The 19,649-nt window shown below is 35.8% G+C and overlaps 1 protein-coding gene across 1 annotated transcript in view; it reads right to left on the reverse strand.

Annotated features, from left to right (window-relative positions):
* Positions 1-5,861: 5,861 nt before the first annotated feature.
* LOC140984470 (DNA-directed RNA polymerase III subunit 1-like) overlaps positions 5,862-19,649 on the reverse strand; it is a 41,860-nt gene continuing 28,072 nt past the window's right edge. The window contains 12 exon segments of the mRNA XM_073451905.1: positions 5,862-6,168; positions 6,346-6,548; positions 7,891-8,095; positions 8,354-8,433; positions 8,502-8,615; positions 8,695-8,850; positions 9,324-9,475; positions 9,563-9,710; positions 16,518-16,823; positions 16,936-17,139; positions 18,061-18,159; positions 18,704-18,895. Of these exon segments, the coding sequence (XP_073308006.1) occupies positions 6,120-6,168; positions 6,346-6,548; positions 7,891-8,095; positions 8,354-8,433; positions 8,502-8,615; positions 8,695-8,850; positions 9,324-9,475; positions 9,563-9,710; positions 16,518-16,823; positions 16,936-17,139; positions 18,061-18,159; positions 18,704-18,895 (1,908 nt within the window). The 3' untranslated portion in view covers positions 5,862-6,119.

The raw sequence follows: 19,649 nt of genomic DNA on the forward strand, positions 1-19,649 counted from the left end.
GGTGGTTAGTGATAAAATTATTAGATATATGATTTATCAGTTAATTGAATTGTTTAATTAATTGAAGTTAATATTTGATATTAAATGCATGAAGGATGATCGAGAGCGTTGACCAATATGTTAGGTGTCTGTTAGGATATTTTACTGTTTTATTCATTTTCTTAATATTTGATATTATTAAATTGGGCCTGGTTTATGGCCCGTTCTCACCTCATGAGATGTATCCCTTATGTGTCATGGCTATTTAAATGTAATTATTAGAAATAGTGAGAGATCAAGACTGGAAGATGTTGGACCCAATGAACAAGATGAAGACATGTAAAATATTGGACGCTCTTGTAATAGTTGCATTTGCATCCCTGCATTCACTTAGGTTTTTGGACCTGGATCCATGTAATAAACAATCTTTATTTTAATATAATTCATTATTTCATGGTTTGTTGTTTCTTTATCTGAATACCCATGTGAACAACATAGATAAAGACCTTGATTGTACTTTAATAAAAATGAATCGTGATTCGATGTTGAAACTCATTTGTAAACACTGTATGATCTAAATTAGTTCCTAGTCGATTCAGCCGCCTAAAACATGGATAAAGGTCGCTTGAGCTCGAGACTAGCATATGTGATGTTGTGTACCGCGCTTCTTGGTAAGGGCCCAGAGATGTCCAAACATGCAGATGGGTAGTCATATGATGATTATACCGAACAACCCTCCCTCAGACTTTCTAAGTTGTTATCATTCATCGAGAAGATAAATCCGTGGTTATGATTGTACACCATTATTCTTTACGACCCGGGACAACACTGAGACTCTATATACCATGGTTGTGCTTTGACTCTTTTACTGGCTCCAAGAGAGTCATCAGGTGGCGAGATTGGGTACAGTAGCGACACATATAGGAGCCAGTGCATTATAGTCGGGGATTCACCGCTCACCTACGGGTGTGGATATCCTATGTGATCTGATAAAATAATAGTGCATGGAATCTCTGGCCAGAGTATGAGATGTACGTTTGAGAAGGAGTTCTCCAGTAGTACATGCGATGCCTCTATTTATATGTGTCACATCATTATCGAATTATTATGCAACCCTCGATGAACAAATGGATGCAGATTCGATCGGGATATATGAGATGAAGAGATCGTATTGTACGTTAATCATAATCGACTGGTTCTTGCATGCACTATCAGTTATACCTAGGGAATCATGGAGCGATGCTACTAGACGCTCTTTTCATGGTTCTATGGGTTTAATCAAAATATGATTTCTGGCATTCTCATGATCAATTGTTGATATATGGAATGAGGCAAATTAGGCTAAGCCCGAATAAATGATTATGTCCAGAATCACAAGGAGTTGTGAATCCACGACTAGCTGTATCCCTGAACCGTTGAGATTCACACAAGCACTGGATCGTTTGTTCCCGTTGAGAGAATAAATTCAAGAAGTTGAATTTATATTATGATATAGTAAATTCAAGAAGTTGAATTTATGATAATTAAATTTTGGGAGAATAAATTCAAAAAGTTGAATTTATAAAATTTGAGGATTTATTTTATTAAGCTCAAAAGTTGAGTTTATTAAATATTAAGTTTTCGGAGGTGATAAATTCAAAAAGTTGAATTTGAAATTTAATTATTAATTTCAAATGTTGAATTTATAATGTATTTAATTTATTAAGCTCAAAAGTTGAGTTCATTAAATATTAATTAAATATAGTGGGAAATATGTTTAATGTGCTTGTAGGAGTACAAGTCCAGCATACTTAAATAATTAAATTTCTTAATGGACTTTGATTAATTAATTAAACTAGTTGGACTATCTCAATTAATTAATCAAGTTCATTAATGTTAATTATGTGTATTAAGGTCATGACTTAATTATAAATAAGAAAAAGCAAGTCATAATCCTAGCCTCCACACCTTGAGTTTTTCGAAAATCACTCTCCTCTCTCCCTCAATATTTCGGCCACCTTGATTAGATTTTAGGGTTGCGCCGCCTCTCGATATTTTAATCTCCAACGTAAAAATTTATTCTAATTTTTCTAGTGCAAATTAGAAGATGAACAAATCATTTAGTCGTGGACCTGATTAGATGAATAAAGAAAAGAGTTCTTGAAGAAAGTTCGTAGGGAATTCATCAAGAGCTATATCCGTCTATAGCGGATTAGTTGGAGCCAAGTGATTTAATTCACCAAAGGTATAAAATTCTAACGCCCTATAAATGTTTAATCATAAAACCATACAAGTGCTCAAACATATATATTTTGATTGTCAAAATAAAATAAAAATTTTAAAAAACTTCCGCTGCGTTTGGGCACGAGAAAACCGACATCCCACAAATTTCTTGTGCGCTATAAAGTTATCAAAATCTCCTAGAGTTGAAATTGAGGAAAATAAGGATTGAAGGGGAGAAAAGAGTAAAAAAAAAAAAAAAAGGGAAAAAAAAAAAAAAAAAAAAAAAAAAGGGCATGAAACAAGAGAACTGCTAAAGAGGTGGAAAAATAGTGAATGTTCAAAAAAGAAAAAAATGAAAGTGAATGGTGGAAACGGTTTTGTTAAAAGTTAAGAGATAATGAACTATTATTATAAATGACGTAAATGCATGCTGGGATGAGAATGCACATAATGGTTACATTGGACTTACTCTCTTGTTTTTATCCTTATTTTTTATTGTAACCATGAGTCGAAGTTTTACATTACAAGCTTAAAAATATCTATTGATTTTCTTATATTTATCAAATATATCAGTGGAGATGGGAATGAGGATTTAACCTATGGACTTTTGAGAAACATTTTTTATGAGTAAGGATCTTGATCAAAAAACACACACACACACGCGTCTCATTGATTTGATGTATTTTTTCGAGTCATTACTGTCTTCATCAACTTACTTGGATGAATTATTTGAACAGAAAGTTAGCCTAAAAAGTCCTAATAATCTGTTTGACTAATGATTTCTTTAGTGGAGAAAAAAAAAAGTATAACATTCTCTGAGATCTTTTATAATTAAACTATTTAACGAGTTGAGCTTGTTCTTAGTTATTTATTTATTTATTTTTTTCTGTTTCTTCCATAATTTTGTTCAGGACTAACAAAAGTTAAGTTTGAGGAATTTTGATAAATTAAATTTTAGAACTTATATTTTATATATAATTGACTTGATTTATGTTAGTTTTCGAGAAGATTTACATGTTTGGTACGAGTATGTTGTGTCGTGCAGGAATTAGGCAATACATATTTTTTGGGATAAAAAGGCTTGAAAAACGACAAAAAGAATGAAATAAAAGTGCGGGATAAGGAAACAAATCAGTAGCCGAAGCGCCCCAATGCTTGACGTTTGTGAAAAGAAAAAATTAATTCGAAGCTTAAACACCTCAACTCCAGAAGGCACAATGTAATGTCCAAAAATCCGATTACGTAAACCGCATGCATGAAAATTATTAAATTGCTAAATTATTTTAATTAAATGATTTTTGGATGCATGAAGAATATATATTGATTGACTAAATGATTAACTGTGTAATTTTTCTTGGTTTCATAATTTAAAAATTTTCAGACGAATATCAGTGGTTAACATGGAGAGGAACGAAGACGATTAAGGTATTAAATATTTAAAAGCTAAATTTTTATTTTTAGTTAAGAAAATGTTTATTTTAAATAATTTAAGAATTTTTGCATTTTTAGGGTCAAATTTAAATTATTCAGTGGAGCCAGGAATTTTATGTAATTTATATGAGATTTTGGAAATAAGTGTTTTTAAATCTTTCAAATTTGAGGCCTAATGATTTTATTGATCTTAATGGACCTAATTTATTAATTAAAACCTAGGGTTAATAAAGCCTATTAATTAAGTGAACTTTTTGTTTTTTTATTATTAAATCCTAAACACACACACCCCTAAACACACATACACTTTACATAGGAAAGGTGAGCTGCCGAACTAAGGGTCTTGGGCAAGGGAAGTTTTGAATTTTTTTCTCCTCTGTTCTTCGATTTTCTTTCTCGTTCTTTCTTTCAGCAACAACACCCGAATCCCTTGCATCCTAAGGTGGGTTTTTGGTGGGTTTTTTTTTACAAGAAAAAGGGTAGAAATAGTCCTTTGTTCGTCACCGACGTTCCACCGCACCGATAATCGTATTTCGAGCATTTTAAATGCAAAGGCACATTCTAAACCCTACTTTTTTACATCATTCAAACAATATTATGCATGAATGAAGAAACATGATGATCAAGTTTTATTGACGTTTTGAATAATTTATTTTAAAGTTTTGAAGTTTTTATATGATGTTTAGAGATTCTAAAAGGAGTCTCATGTAGGTTAGAAAAGGGCTGGAACGAGAGGGAAAAGCGCCAAGCTTCGGTTAATGTTTATTGCATGTAAGGTTTCGATTTTGGCACTTGCGAGGGGAGGCTGCGTGCGGGCTGTCCAGCTGTGATCAAGACCTTGTTTTGGGTTTAGTCATGGTCCTAGAGAGTCCTAGCATGTCTGGAGACAAGGGTAGTACGATAGAGAAGCGTCGAGGGCTTGGTTGGGGCCTAGGGCGCATGGTTTTGGGGAAAGAAAGGGAGGAAGACGGCGCATGGTGGGCTGTTCACGGCAGCTGGTGCGTGAGTGGTCCAGTAGGTCCTAGAAGGGTGTCTAAGGTGCTGGAGTTGGTCTAGCTAGGGGCTGGTCGAAGGTGGCTCATGGAAGGAAGGGTTGCGATGCCTGAAGGAGGGAAAACGTGCTGTTTGGCTAGGGCTGAGGGAAGAGATTGGACATTGGTCTTGTGTGTTGGACCGCGGCTCATGATGGTGGACTAAGGTCTAGTAATTTGTGGTTCGAGTTTGAGAAAAATTTATTAAGTTTCGAGTCAATTCGGGCTACAAATGAATTACGTTTTAGCTATTAAGTTGGATAAATCGAACGGCGCGAGTTTACGTTTAAGAAAATTAGTAGAAGTCGAAAAAAAGGTTACATGATGGTTCGGGATAGGCTCGAGTAAAGAAACGTAGGAAAAAATAAAAAACGATTAGTTCGGGTCCAGGGGTAAAATGATCATTTTATGTCTCCGGGTAGTTCCAAAATCCTCAAAGTGTTCGGGCTACCACTGGAATTTCGTTTTAGCGATTAAGTTGAATAAATCTAAGGGCGCGAGTTTACGTTTAAGAAAATTAGTAGAAGTCAAAAATAAGGTTATATTATGGTTCGGGATAGGCTCGAGTCAAGAAACGTAGGAAAAAGTCAAAAACGAGAAGTTCGGGTCCACGGTAAAATGATCATTTTACGTCCCCGGGTAGTTCGAATGTCTTGACAACGTCCTGAGGGGTCATAATATATGTCAATTGATTTTTAAAATGAATATGATGAATTTATGATATTTTTACGATAAAATGTTACAGTTGAGCGATTTTCCAGAAAATATTTATTTTACGATTTTTTTAGGATATGATATGTTATAAAAAGAAATGAAAAATATTTTAAACGATTTGAATTGACTGCGAGTCGGAGGATTTGTGGTAGATCTGTTTTAAGAAGGGGTGGTGAACTTACTTTATTTTAGGCCACGACCTAGTGACAAGAGTTGCCTCAACGCCGATGGTTCGAATACAAATAATCCTACACTTTATTTCTGGCCTGACAACGTTCAAGACAAAGAAGTTTATCAGGTTAAGGTTTAAAAGATAGCTTGAACATTGTTGCTGGGGACTTTGGAAGACTTGAGAAGGAGAAAAGAATAGAGAAAAGTTCGTTACCAATTAAGTTTGTCCCTTATCATAAATAGATCGTCGCTTTCCTATTTTGGACTTATTAAATATAGAGTTTCTATTTATAACTTTCTAAAAGTAAAAACTTTATCAAAATCGTCTCCGGTTCTCTCGCAGCCTTCAGATTCATTTATTTGACATGCAGGTGGGGGACTCTGTACAAAAATGACAAACTGCATCATGTGCATCCTACAAGAACCGGAGGTAGCAAGGGATTGGCTATGGTCAGTGAGAAATGTTGACCGCTGAATTTCAATAAATATGTAACAAAAATACACAGTGCCTCTTATAAAGAACTATCATAACGCATCACTTTGTAGAACTATATATTGTTATAAACTGATCGCAAGAAGCTCCTCGACGATTTAGCTAATAATAGGATCAGAACCACAACTTAACTCCACAGGCTGCACACTGCATAGGAAACAAGAATAAAATGATATCATATGCTTGTTCTCAACAAATGAGTAGAATGATTGACATTAATAAGTACACAACTAGGTAAAAGTCAATCATCATAGATGTCATTGTATGTTTGATGCATCGATAATTAGTTCATCATATGACTATCAAACCCATTGGAAGGCATACCTTTGCCTAACTTTGAACATTCCTGTGCCAACTTGTGGTGGTATTCCCACAATGATGCATTCACTAACTCCTTCAATCCTATCCACCCTCCCATTCACAGAAGCATTAAAAAGAAGATCTGCGGTCCTTTCAAATGAAGCCAGCATTAGTATACTGTCTTTCATTTTCTGCACCCCATGTCTTGTTATTCCCAAGACTTCACCCTGAAAAGATAATCATGCATGATTGATCAAGTGAAAATATGAAGTTTAAACATCCAAAGTTGTGGAAATATCAGTCAGAATATTCTTTGTTGTCAACGAAACCTAATAAACCTAGTAAAGGGCCTGTTCTGCAAACTAATTTCCCAGACAACTAAAAATCACAGTATTTATTAATAGCCGATCGTTGCTCTTCTTTTATTAATGATTTATAGTATTATAGGATGATGGTTTATGGCTTTACGTTATGGTATGAATGGTAATTGATGTGATAAAATGGAATAGAGATGAGAATGGATGAGTAGAATAGATGGTCGATCTTGAGCCAAATATGTAATGGAAGCACAAAAACAATATGAAAACTGTGGCAGTAGTTGTGATTTTTAGTATAATAATTTGTATTTTGATCATGATGATATGAGAGCGCTTCCATTAGAAAGATAAAATATAAGACTATAACTTTCATGTTTTGAGTTTAGTTCAAATTATCGTGGAAAACGAGCCAAAGTGACAAATTACTTTTATGGGGAAAATCTTTCCAAATTTTTATTAAAATGAATTCCTTTCTCCAATCTATTCAAGGCTTCCGTGTTATGCTTTTGTAATTTCATTGAAGTCAAAGGGTGTTACATATAGTAACAGAATGTAGAAGAGAACAAATGGATTCAACAATCCGAGTATTTCTGCACAGCCATGGAAATAAAAAAGCATACAATATTCTCTTGCCATTGAAACCGCTAGCCAATTTCTGAAAATGTGCTTGAATGAATCTCCCCCAACCAACTCTCCCCCTTTTATTTTCCCTCCTCCAGTTCCTACTTCTAGTACGTTAATGTCGTTTTCAGCCCACTATTCTTTCTAGGCCCAATATGCTTGAGAGCCCACAACATCCTGACTCATTGCTTACGCAGTTTACTTAAGGTTGTCATATTTCATGGTTGACATTTGCATAACTTGGAAAGATTTAAAAAAACAGATAATTTAGATTAATTCCCAATGCTCATTGATTATGTGACATGACAACTTTCTCACTCTATCCTCTTGGTCAAAACTCCAGCTTTTTTCCTCACATGCATATTAGGATGTACAAATAAATTTCATGATAATGTGAGCTTGCTTCGTAATGAAATGAATCATACAAATTGTATACAAGTTAGCTTCGCCCAATACAAGCTTATAATTGAAAGAAAATGCGAAACTTATTGAATATATATTTTAGTTGACAACGATGGTCAACTAGGTAGTAGTTGTCCGCATTGATGCCATGCAGTAAGGTCACAGTTGGACAACTGCAGTCTCAAAGACCATATACCAGCAAATATCAAATTCTGACAAATGAAATTACCTTGGATGTCATTAAATCAGCCAAAAGCATCATGTGACGTGTGTCTATGGTTATTCCATGACTTGACATGGTTAATTGCATCTCATCAATAATCGATTTTCTTGCAGCTTCAATTCCAAGTGTCTTCCATACCTCAATAATGTGATTACTCGTAGTTTTACACCCATTAACTCCTTGAATGCCCATGACAGATAGCAGTCCAGTCCTGTACGTCAAAACAATAGCAAAACAACTTACCAACATAATCTAAATAACACTATATTGAATTCTGTATGCCATGAATGCACTTTTAGTCGTACATGCTATATATACATGTATGTATGGCAACTGGTGCCTGGAACACTAATGGAACATAAAATGAATGTTGAATAATGAAAGCATCCAAACTGAATAATAACATATTTTCATCATAATTTTTGAGCCTATAAAAGGAAAATTACAAATTAAACATCAAGAAACATACCCTTCTACAAGCAAATCAAAAGTTTCCTTTCCATTTTCCACAGTTTTCTTTATTATAGCACGTTCAACGGAATTGATTCCCTGACATAAAACAGCAATACACATTAGCATTTCGGAGGATTATTCAGAATGAAAATTCAAAGTCTCACCTTCACAACTACTTTGGAGAGCTTTTTCAGAAGCCCTCGGAGTTCAAATTGAAGCGTACTTCTATCAGCTTGCAGAACCACTTCCAGTTTCTTGGGATTCAATACCTTAACTTGCTGCAGCATTAGTATCAGTAAAAGCAAAGCTTCTATACAAACACAAACAAAAGGATGGATAGCTGAGGCACATTCATACCTGCTCCTTCAATTTCATTTTTGGGGTACGTAGAATTGATTCTTTTACTGTATATGCATCAATAGATAGTTGTGAATCCTGTAATCTTTTGACATCAAGTGTTATAACTACGGATGCCTTCCTTGATGCTTGAGACGTCTTAATACTTCTAGCTACCTACAGAGTACAGATATAAATTCGTCGATGGACCAACTTGATACTTCGCAATCACATAAAACCACAAAGCAAGGAAAATTCTCTTGAGTTGCACGAGCCGAATTTCAACGAACACTGAAGTCATAAGAAAAACCTGACTGCACAAAAAGCATTTGATGCTCGATGATAGCAAACTGGCATTGCACAATTTTAAGCCAACTATTATCATAATAGAGACAAAAACTCCAAATGCATGTGCCTAAAATCTGATAAATAATTGAAGTTATAAAGGCAATGACAACATGATGCAGACATAACCTGCAACAGGACCTTTACCATACAAAATCACCGCCTAAAGACAACAATTCAAATGCCATGTCCCAATTATTTAGCACTGTTACAAAAAATTCCCCATGCATTTTCCCCTAAATTCTCCCAGAGGATCTCCATTATGTGCAACTGCATAATCCTCAATTAATATGGATGAAGATTACCTGCTCTAAGAGTGTTTTCTCAATACGACCTTTTACTATTCTTGCACTTATCTCGTTGTCCACATACTCAAGTCTTGCAGATATAATTGGAGTGCTGATCGTTTTAGCAGCATTAGTTACTTCCAATATCCGAGGAACCCCAAGGGTAACATCTATCGTAAAATTAAGATTAAACTAATTGAAAAAACAATAAAAAGGAAGATAATGTTAGTTGAGCATATTTTATCAGAGAAGGATACTCATGCTGGCAACTCCAGCAAAGTGGAAAGTTTTCAATGTCATCTGCGTTCCCGGTTCTCCTAGACTCTGTGCTCCAATTGCACCAATTGCTGTCCCAGATTCAATTTTCTTCGAATGGTAACGAGAGACACATGTTTCTAAGAATACCTAAAAATTTATGGAAAATTACTTATCAATGCATGAAGGAGTATCTTAGATCTGTACAGACGAATAAATGCAAAAATATGGAATCATCACAACCACAAATTCAGTTAACCAGAACCAGAAGATAATAAAGGGGTTACACTGCACGATTGAATCCTTTTTACTTACTCTCATCAGAGAATAGGAAATAAACAAAAACAGTAAAGAAAAAGCAAACCTTCATCGTTGCACAGTGCTCAATTTAAACACTAAGATATTTCGAAAATAAATTAAACATGACGACAAGGTATGTTTACTTTTTGAGCAAGGTGACACCAAGTAATTAGTCATCAAAGAATTATGACAATAAACTTGGAGATATATTTAGTTTTTTCTTTGTTTAATTAAGCAGCATTTTCAGTATGTGGGCAGAAGGCTTCTACAGAACCAACTATACTGTCATGTCACATGAGGATATCCATGATCGATTTGTTATGACTAGGGCTAGCACATGATTGAAGGGCTTGACTGATTCAATAGTACGAATAAACAGAAAAGGCAATAAAATTAAATTTCTTTCAGCCCAGTGAGAAATTAAAAAAGAAGAAAGATTATAGAAAATTATAGAGAACAATACATACATACATATATAAATTCTTGAAGCTCAAATATTCAGATAGACAAGACAGATCAATATTTGTACTTGATTAGGTCTCTGGTAGTATAAGAGTCCTCGTACAAGTGACTAGGAATCCTTGTTCAAGTGAATTAGGAATATTTTGTACTCTTTATTTCTAACCTAATAAAATTCGACTCTTCCCAACCCATGGGTTTTCTCTCTACATGGTATCAGGGACCTTCATGGGTCCATGACTAAGTACGGTATGGCCTCAGCACCAGAAGCCCCTCCTCCACGACCATCGCCCACTTCTTCCATTCTGTCTGATAGTACATCCATTCTCATCACAAATCATAAACTCAATGGGCATAATTATCTACATCCGTCCAAATCGGTTATGATGTTTTTTTTGTGGCAAGGGCAAGGATGATTTTCTCTCCGGTGTGGCTCGCTGTCCGGCCAAAGATGATAAAACTTTCAAATCCTGGAGATCAAAGAACAATATGGCGATGTGGTTGATCAACTCTATGACAACTGAGATTGGAGATAACTTTCTGCTCTATCCCACGGCCAAGGACATCAAGGACGCTACTCGAGAAACTTATTCATGTAAAGAGAATGTTGTTGAACTGTTCGAGATCGAGAGTCGTTTCCATTAATTAAAACAGGTCGATGGCTGTATCACACAATATTTCACGAGCCTTGACAAAAACTGGCAGCAACTTGATTTGTTTGAAACGCAAAACTGGAAGTACCCTGCTGATGGGACAAGTTTTCGGGCCATCATTGAGAACATCTTTCAATTTTTAATAGGCCCCAATACCCAATTACCTAATTTGATGAAGTGAGAAGGTGTATTCTTGCCTTGAAACCACTGCCCACACTACGCGAGGCGTTCTCCCAGACCCACCATGAAGAAAGCCGGCAGAAACTAATGCTCGGCCAATCCCCTACGGCTGCGCAATTGGAGGGTTTTGCTCTGGCCTCCCATCACACCCTACTAGTTAAGCTGCCCACTGCTGATCACTCTGATTTCCCAGCTGGGAATACTCCTCAATATTCGGATGCCTCCAACAGCATGCGACAGGGGCATTTTTGGTGTCCTAAGTGCCAGAAACCCACACATACTTGGATACATGTTGGAAGATCCACGGCAAGCCTGCAGATCAGAAGCTTGCCCATGATCGACGGGTAAATTCTGCTTCAACAGCTGACAGTAAATAGGATCAGGAACCGTTTAGCAACGAGCTAATTGGCACTTAGAGTGCAGTCCACAAAGGGATTATCCCCTCTGCCTTACACTCCCAGAGAGTTCTTTCCAATGTCTAGATAATTGATTCAAGATCATCAACATACATGACTGGGAATTTGAGGTTGTCCAATTCTTACTGCCCGTTTACGACTTCCTGCTCCATCAGAATCGCAAATGGAACTTGCTACCAAGTGCTAGGTTCAGGGACGATATGTATATCGAAGGACCTATCTTTACATTCCGTTTCGTTTGTCCCAGATCTTATTTGTAATTTGTTGTCTGTCAGTTACCTGAATCGGTATCTTAATTGCATCACCAAATTTGTGCATGACTCTTGTATTTTTCAGCACTTGGCATCATGCAAGACGAATGCCAATCCCGATTGTTGTGATGGGTTGTATCTAGGAATGTAAATGAACCAAACCGTTTGCGAGCTATTCGAAACTCGGCTCGATGAAAAGCTCGTTTGAGTTTGTTTGTTAATCATATCAAACCAAGCCCAAGCTCGATTATGAGCACGAAAATTTAATCAAACCAAGCTCAAGCCTAAGGATATTCGGCTCGTGAGCTCGCAAACATGTTCGATAATAGGCTCGCGAGCTCGATCTCGAGCTTGGCTCGTAAGCTCGAGTCGTTTAGGTGGCTCGTAAGCTTGAGCTTTGCTCATTTGTTGAGTTGACAATGGAAGGAATTGAATACAAGACATGTTTGAAAAAATGATGAATTCACATCATTTAGTCACAATTACATTTTTAATCTTATTTGCATATCATTATACAAAAATGTTCTTTAAAATACAATAAATAAAATAAATTAACAGAAATACATCAACTTATTCTTTTTCCCTAAAAATTTACATAATCAAGTCATATACAAGTTGAGTAACTTTACTATTAGTCTATGAAGGTTAATTAAAAATTTTACATGCTAAATTGATATGCCATTTGACATTAATCAATAATTTAAGTTAATTATGTCGAATTCATTTCATAATGATGTGTTGTGTTCGATCTACTATATTTAATGAATATTCTAGATGTATATAATGAATATTTTAGATGTATGATTTTGGTGATATCAGTATATAATGAATATTCTAGATGTATGATTTTGGAATGTTCAATAATATACTGATTTATGTTTTTTTAGCTCTTATTTGTGTCGTTTTGGTTATTTATCAATGAATTTACATTTTTATGTCTGATCTAAAATTAGTTTATAGATATATTTAATTTTTAACAAGCTCGATTCAAACTCAAACTCGATCTTAATTCTATGCTTATCGAGCTCGAAAACGAGACGAGCTCAAGCCAGGCTTGTTAAACATGCTAAACAAGCTATTAATGAATCAAGCTCGAGCTTGGCTTGATTAACATGCTAAATGAGCTAAACAAACGCCGAGCTCGAGAATTTCAATACAAACCGAGCTCAAGCCTGATAATAAAAGCTCGAATCAAGCTCGAGCTCGAACTCGAGCCTCAAACAATCTTAAACAAACCAAGCTCAAGCCTGATACTGTTTGGTTGGATCGTTTACATCCCTAGTTGTATCTCCTCAAAGTTTTGTCCCATGCATTCCAACACCCAAATTTTTCACATCTTGAGAAACTATTTCCTTTAATATTTCGTAATAAAAGTTCCAAGTTTTTAATTGTGATATGTGTCAACTGTCTAAACACACATGGACTTCTTTCTCACCACAATTGTATAAACCATCGCAGCCTTTTTCATTGATTCATAATGACATTTGGGTCCCTATAATACAAAACATAGTTATTTAGAGCGCAAGGTGCACTAAAGCGCTAGGGTACCCTAGAGCTTAAAGCGCAAGGCAAATCGCACACTTTGTCGAATTAAAACGCATTTGGCATAAATTTTAAAATTCAATATATATAAAGTGATTTATACAATAAATCTATAATATTACACATAACCAGAAAAAAAAAACCTATAATCATCTAAAATTCATTAGTAAGTCATCAATTCATAGTATATTGAAAAAAAACTTCAAATATTTAAACAACCGGGACTACTTTAACTCTGTTCATCTTCACTTGAGGTGGCCATATCCTTACTTTTTACTCACAATGTTCCAAAACATATTTGGGGGATGTTATCCTACTCTCCACTTATCTGATCAACCGAATGCTCTCTCGTTTCCTCCAGTATAAGGCTCCCATTCAGTCTCTCCAAGCCTATTTCCCTACTTCACATTGTTTCATGATATCCCTCTCAAAATTTTTGGTTGCTCGGTGTTTTTGCACGTACATCCTCATAACCGTTGTAAATTTGATCCCCGCGTTATCAGGTGTGTATTTTCCTTGGCTATTCTGCAAATCAAAAAAGTGCTACTCTTCCATCACCAATAAATTTTATTCTTCCATGGATTTCACATTTTTCGAACATGAGCCCTTTTATCCCAATTATATGATTAAAAGGGAGCTAGCACTCAGTGAATCTCATCCTTGGGAACTTGAAACATCTGCCTTACCACAACTGCAACCTACGGTAACATTAGATGCCCCTACCACTTCACCGGAGCCAAAACTACGCACATCATCACCGAGTCAGCAAATCGGCCACCACAAGTCCATGCAAGTAGGAACCTGCACCATAAGGATATTCAACAGCACCCCACACAGATATAATAGAGCGCTAACTCGACCACTGAGCCAACGTTCATTGACGATACACAAGGTATGAGTAATTTAAATTACGATGATTATCATTGATTGATGATGATGATATGTCCATCGCATTAGGAAAAGGTGTTTGGTCATGACACAACATCCTATATGTAAATTTGTTTTTCTTGAGAAATTATAACCTGCATATCGAGTGATTGTATTCAGATTAGACCAGGTTCAGATTTCATCAACCATAGAAGTTGCTCACCAAGTTCCTAACTAGAAGGTTATTACCTTTGAAGAAATACGGGCACTTGAGTAAAATAATACTTGTATTCTTAGGGAACTCTCTCATAGAAAACCGACAGTTGAGTGTAAATGGATCTTCTCATTAAAGCACAAAGCTGATGGTGCTATCGAATGGCTCAAAGCTCGATTGGTAGCAAATGGATATACGCAATCACACGACATCGACTACCAAAAGACTTTTGCTCTTGTGGCCAACCATAATACCATTCGAGTTCTTCTAAAGATTGTTGCAAACCTGGATTGGCCGTTGTATCAACTTGTTAAAAACGTCTTACTCAATGATGATATGGAAGAAGAGATTTACATGGATATTCCACCTGGTTTTGAAACTGCGTCTACAACCAATAAAGTATGCAAGTTGAGGAAATCAACTTGTTAAAAACGTCTTACTCAATGATGATATGGTTCCATTGTTTCTCAAATGTTCTAAAAAGAAATGGATACACACAGGGTCAATTTGAACACACTTTATTCAGCACACTCCGGAGAAGGAAATAGCCCAGTCCTCATTGTTTATGTTGATGATATTGTTCTTACGGGATATCACATTGAGGAAATGGCGAGTGTAAAGGCCTTACTCTCAAGGGAAACTGAAATGAAGGACCTTGGAATTCTCAAATACTTTCTGGGAATGGAAATGAAAAGATCATCTCTAGGGATTTCAATATCTCAAAGGAAATATGTGCTAGACGTCTTCAAGGCAACCGAAATGATGGGAAGCAAACCAGTAGAAACGCCAATGGATGAAAATGTTAAGCTTGACGTATACAGTGACCTTCCTGTGGTTGACAAAAGAGATTTCAAAGGTTAGTTGGAAAAACCCAGATGGATGTTGTATACCGAGTTCTTAGATACCTCAAAAATCCAGGCACGAGAGATTAAAGTGTATAACGATGCTGATTGGGCTGGAATCCACACTGAAAGGCATTCTACATCAGGGTATTATACATTTTAGTGGGGAATTAAGTAAATCGGAGGAGCTAGAAGCAATCTGTGGTGGCACACAGAATTTCGAGCTCTGGCTCGTGGGACAAGCGAAGGTCTGCGGCTGAAAAGACAACTCGCTGAATTAAAGATTAGGGAGGACGATCCATGAAAGTAAGGTGTGACAATCATGATCGAGTCGATCGACATTTTATAGGTGAGAAGACTGAGAACGGTCATTGATCTCAGCTACATCCCCACTCACATGCACACTGCAGATATATTGACCAAGGCACTTCACACACCGACCTTTAAAGACTTGAGTTCCAAGCTAACTATTTATGATCAACATCTACAACCCAGCTTGAAGGAGAGTGTTGAAGCTCGAATATTTAGATAGATAGTATAGATAATTATTTGTAATTGATTAGATCTCTAGTAGGATAAGAGTCCTTGTTCAAGTGAATTAAGAATATAGAACTCTATAAATAAGATTCTTGTACTCTTTATTTTTAAACTAATAAAATTTGGCTCTATATATATATATATACACATATTAAGAATAATAATTCTCAACACCATATTTTTCAAAACTTGTTTTATGTCGAGCCTTAAACAATTCCAAATAATGTCAAAAGAGTTCGTTGTTCAAAAGGTCAGAGAAAACATCACCAGACTCAAAAGGTCCAATTTTAGTAAACCATAATTTCCCAATCTTGCTTAATTGTGCCACTACAGATTACGGTTGCTCTAGCTTCTGAAATAGCCAAACAGACCTAGAATACTTCTCTAAGAACCCAATCAAGCACTTCCATGTTTTTTCCCAACCGTAAACCAAAATGTTGTACATAAACAGACACATCAAATCTACAAATCTCATCTCCCTTGCAAAGCTTAATTATTTGGTATATTGACTAAATAGAAACAATTATAAAAAATAATAATTTAGCCATATGCACATATAAGTTTGAAAGTGTAAATAATGTGCTACTATGTTTCAACTAAGTTTCCAATATAATCCAAAAAACACTTGGGAGAATTCAAAACAAAGGTGAGAATCACCTCTAGTCGAAGGAATCGAGAAGCGGAAAATAAAATTACCTGTAGTTGCTGCCTAGTGATCCCTACGGTGTTTGCAGCAACAGTTTCTAAATGAACTTGACACTCTCTGGAATCTTGTCCTTCATGCAGTTTCAGGGCAAGAGTTGATTTTCCTGAATTCTCTAGGATAAACTTCGATAACAACACAGAAAAAGTCTCCAAGCATCCTTTTTGAGGCGGCAAATCCAGTGAGCACCCCCCTTTAGTGACATTGAATTTTGAGAGTCTTTCATCAGTTATTTCCTCTATCATATTCTTAATATCTTGAGTAGATAAAATCTGCTGCCCTAATGCAGGGCAGGTGGCCTGTCAAGATAATAATGGAAAATGACAAATAAATATAAGTGAGGACATTGTTGCTAGTTGGTGACTAAAAATATCCTCAATAGACAAGGAGAAAAACGGCAGGTTCCAAGACCTTCACTTTCATAAGTAATCTTTCAAAGTTCAATGGAAGTCCACTTTTCCCTTCCATTTGTGCAGGATCCATACCATCACCTCCATATATAAACTGAACAATGCAAGCACTTGAATTTCTAACGGAATTGTCATAGTGAACAGATAGGTCCTCCATAGATTTCATTAGTCTACGCGACAAGTACCCCGTTTCAGCAGTTTTAACCTGCAAGAATAATAATAGTCTTTTGAGCTGGATTAACAACGGCTGCTTAGAAAGATAACATCACTCAAGCATGAAAAAGGTGCGTTGCTTCTTCACATAATATGTATGCCTGCCTCTATTTCTCTTATATTTTAGAACACAACATCATGCAAGTTTTTCTCCGAGATTTTATTGTGTTTTAAATTGAACAGTTACGTTCAAATTTAGGAGGTGCAAAAAATCAAAGAATACATCCAGGAAACATATTTGATATTGTTAAGATTACGATGTGTGATTGGACTGTAAATAGTTAAAACGAATAGTTCCTACCATATTTGTTACAATATTTCACATTTATAAAGAGACGATGACTACAATCTAAAATAAGATATCTTTATTTCACTACTACAACTCAAAATTAAGGAAATACCACCTCACTTCATTTATACATCTCACCATCTAAGTTTCCAACCAACAGAAAGTTAGGTAAGTACCCTCCATCCAATTTCTCACCTCATGCAGTTTCTCCGACCAAACACACCAAGGTCACCATAGGAAAATAACATGGATGGCAGGATTTAGGAAACAACAAAATTGCCTAGCAAAACACACGTTTTGTATGACCAAGTTTACGCATGATATTATAGTCTCATGGTCAGAAAACCGAGCCCAAAGCATCTCAATCCCAATACATTACACTTTTTGTGAACCGGAGACCGACAGATTTTGCAGAGTGCAAGAATTAACAATGTAACTGGGCTATGGTCAACTTTAAAGAAAGATGCAGAAAATAGAAGTGCCGAATAAGTCAACTGTATTTTAACTTTTATCCCTGATGGAATTCTGAAAGCTTGCAGAGATCGTTGGGGACACTCGTAGAGGAAAATTTTCAATTTGTTATCTTTCGTTTCCGTAATTAGAAAATAAAAAATTTATCCCTACCGCAGTATCTACGAGACCTTCTCTCCCTCCCATGGTGTGGAAAAAAAATTCTGTTGCAGTTAATCCAGAATAAAACGAATTCTGAACAAAGCCTTTAGCCTGCATTAAAAACAAAAAATCGATGTTAGGTCTTGCACACATTCTTTTTTTGACTTTGAGTTGAACTCACGAAATGGTGATAACTTATTTACAGACAGCAATCAATTGTAAACCTTAGCTCACTGGGAGGCATATATAATTTAATGATGAACACTACTTTTATCTTATTTGAAAGATTAAGCATGTGTTTTATTTAATCATGGCAATGTGGATGTACACTGATAATGTCATCAGGCTTATACTACTGCGTGAAATTTCCTGGGGCAACCTGTCTTAGGATTTCTCTGGTTTCTGTTTATAATGGTGGTCAAGTTAAATGCCCTGAAATTTCCCTAGGCAATTCATCTTTTAGGATTTTCCTTGGTTTTTTATTACAATGGAGATCAAGTTATATGGCCTCATCGTATGTCTGCATTCCATTCACAAAACAATTTCAGGCACCCTACCAGTTATTTTAAAAGAACTATAAAAATAAAATCAAAGGTAATCTAGTATCCCACAAACCAAAAAATAAAAATAATAATTATCAAATACGACGGTATACATCTGGGTCCTTCGCTTCTCTTTCAAAATGAGGCAGCGTTCGATCAATGAATCCATTTGGAGCACGACGACCACCAACAGATTGTTGACCGACACATGCAATCATCTGGCAAATGTTAATGGGAGATCCTTTGGAACCACACTGTGACATGATTAAGGGGCTGTTCCTCCAATTCAGATTATCCATACAAACCTATCACAAACAAAAATTTACCATGTCCAATAAGTATATTAGTCTAAAATGTAATAAAGAAGGTGAAACTAATGACTGAAGAAATTTCTAAAGATACTATAAATACACATTTTATCAACAAAAAAAATTATAAGAAACAATATTTTATTAATAAAATAATAAGAGTTAATCATTTTCAACAGAAACTGTATAATATCAATGCTCTATCAATGATACACATAGGCCTAATCTCTCAATATATCTGGGATCGACACATTCTTAAATTCACCATGAGTGTCAATCCACATAACTTTGATATTGATTTTATCCCAGCACTCGTCACTATTTTCTTTCGTATCTTCAAAAATTCCTCGATTTCTTTCAAGCCACACTGTCCAACATATGCCTTGAACCACCACTTGCCAAAAAATTCTTCCTCTCCTAACAATTAGCTGTCCTAGATCCATAGCGAATAAATCATTCGTTGACTTAGGCACCACCCAAACCAAGTCCAGTTCTTTCAAAGCTCTAGTCCACAAGCCGCTCGTGAATGAACAATGAATTAGCATATGATCCTATCATTCCTACACAACACACACCAATTGGGACTCATAGCAATGGAGGGCCACTTTTTTTGCATCATCTCCGAGGTCGGCAGCTTATCCAGAATCACTGTCCACGAAAATACCTGAATCTTTGTTGGAACTGAGACGGGGACCTTCCAAATAACATGGAAATAAGGAAAAACGGGAAAGTGACTTTGCGTTAAAAAAGA

Source organism: Primulina huaijiensis, chromosome 9 (assembly GCF_012295235.1).
Source record: "Primulina huaijiensis isolate GDHJ02 chromosome 9, ASM1229523v2, whole genome shotgun sequence".
Lineage (NCBI taxonomy): Eukaryota > Viridiplantae > Streptophyta > Magnoliopsida > Lamiales > Gesneriaceae > Primulina > Primulina huaijiensis.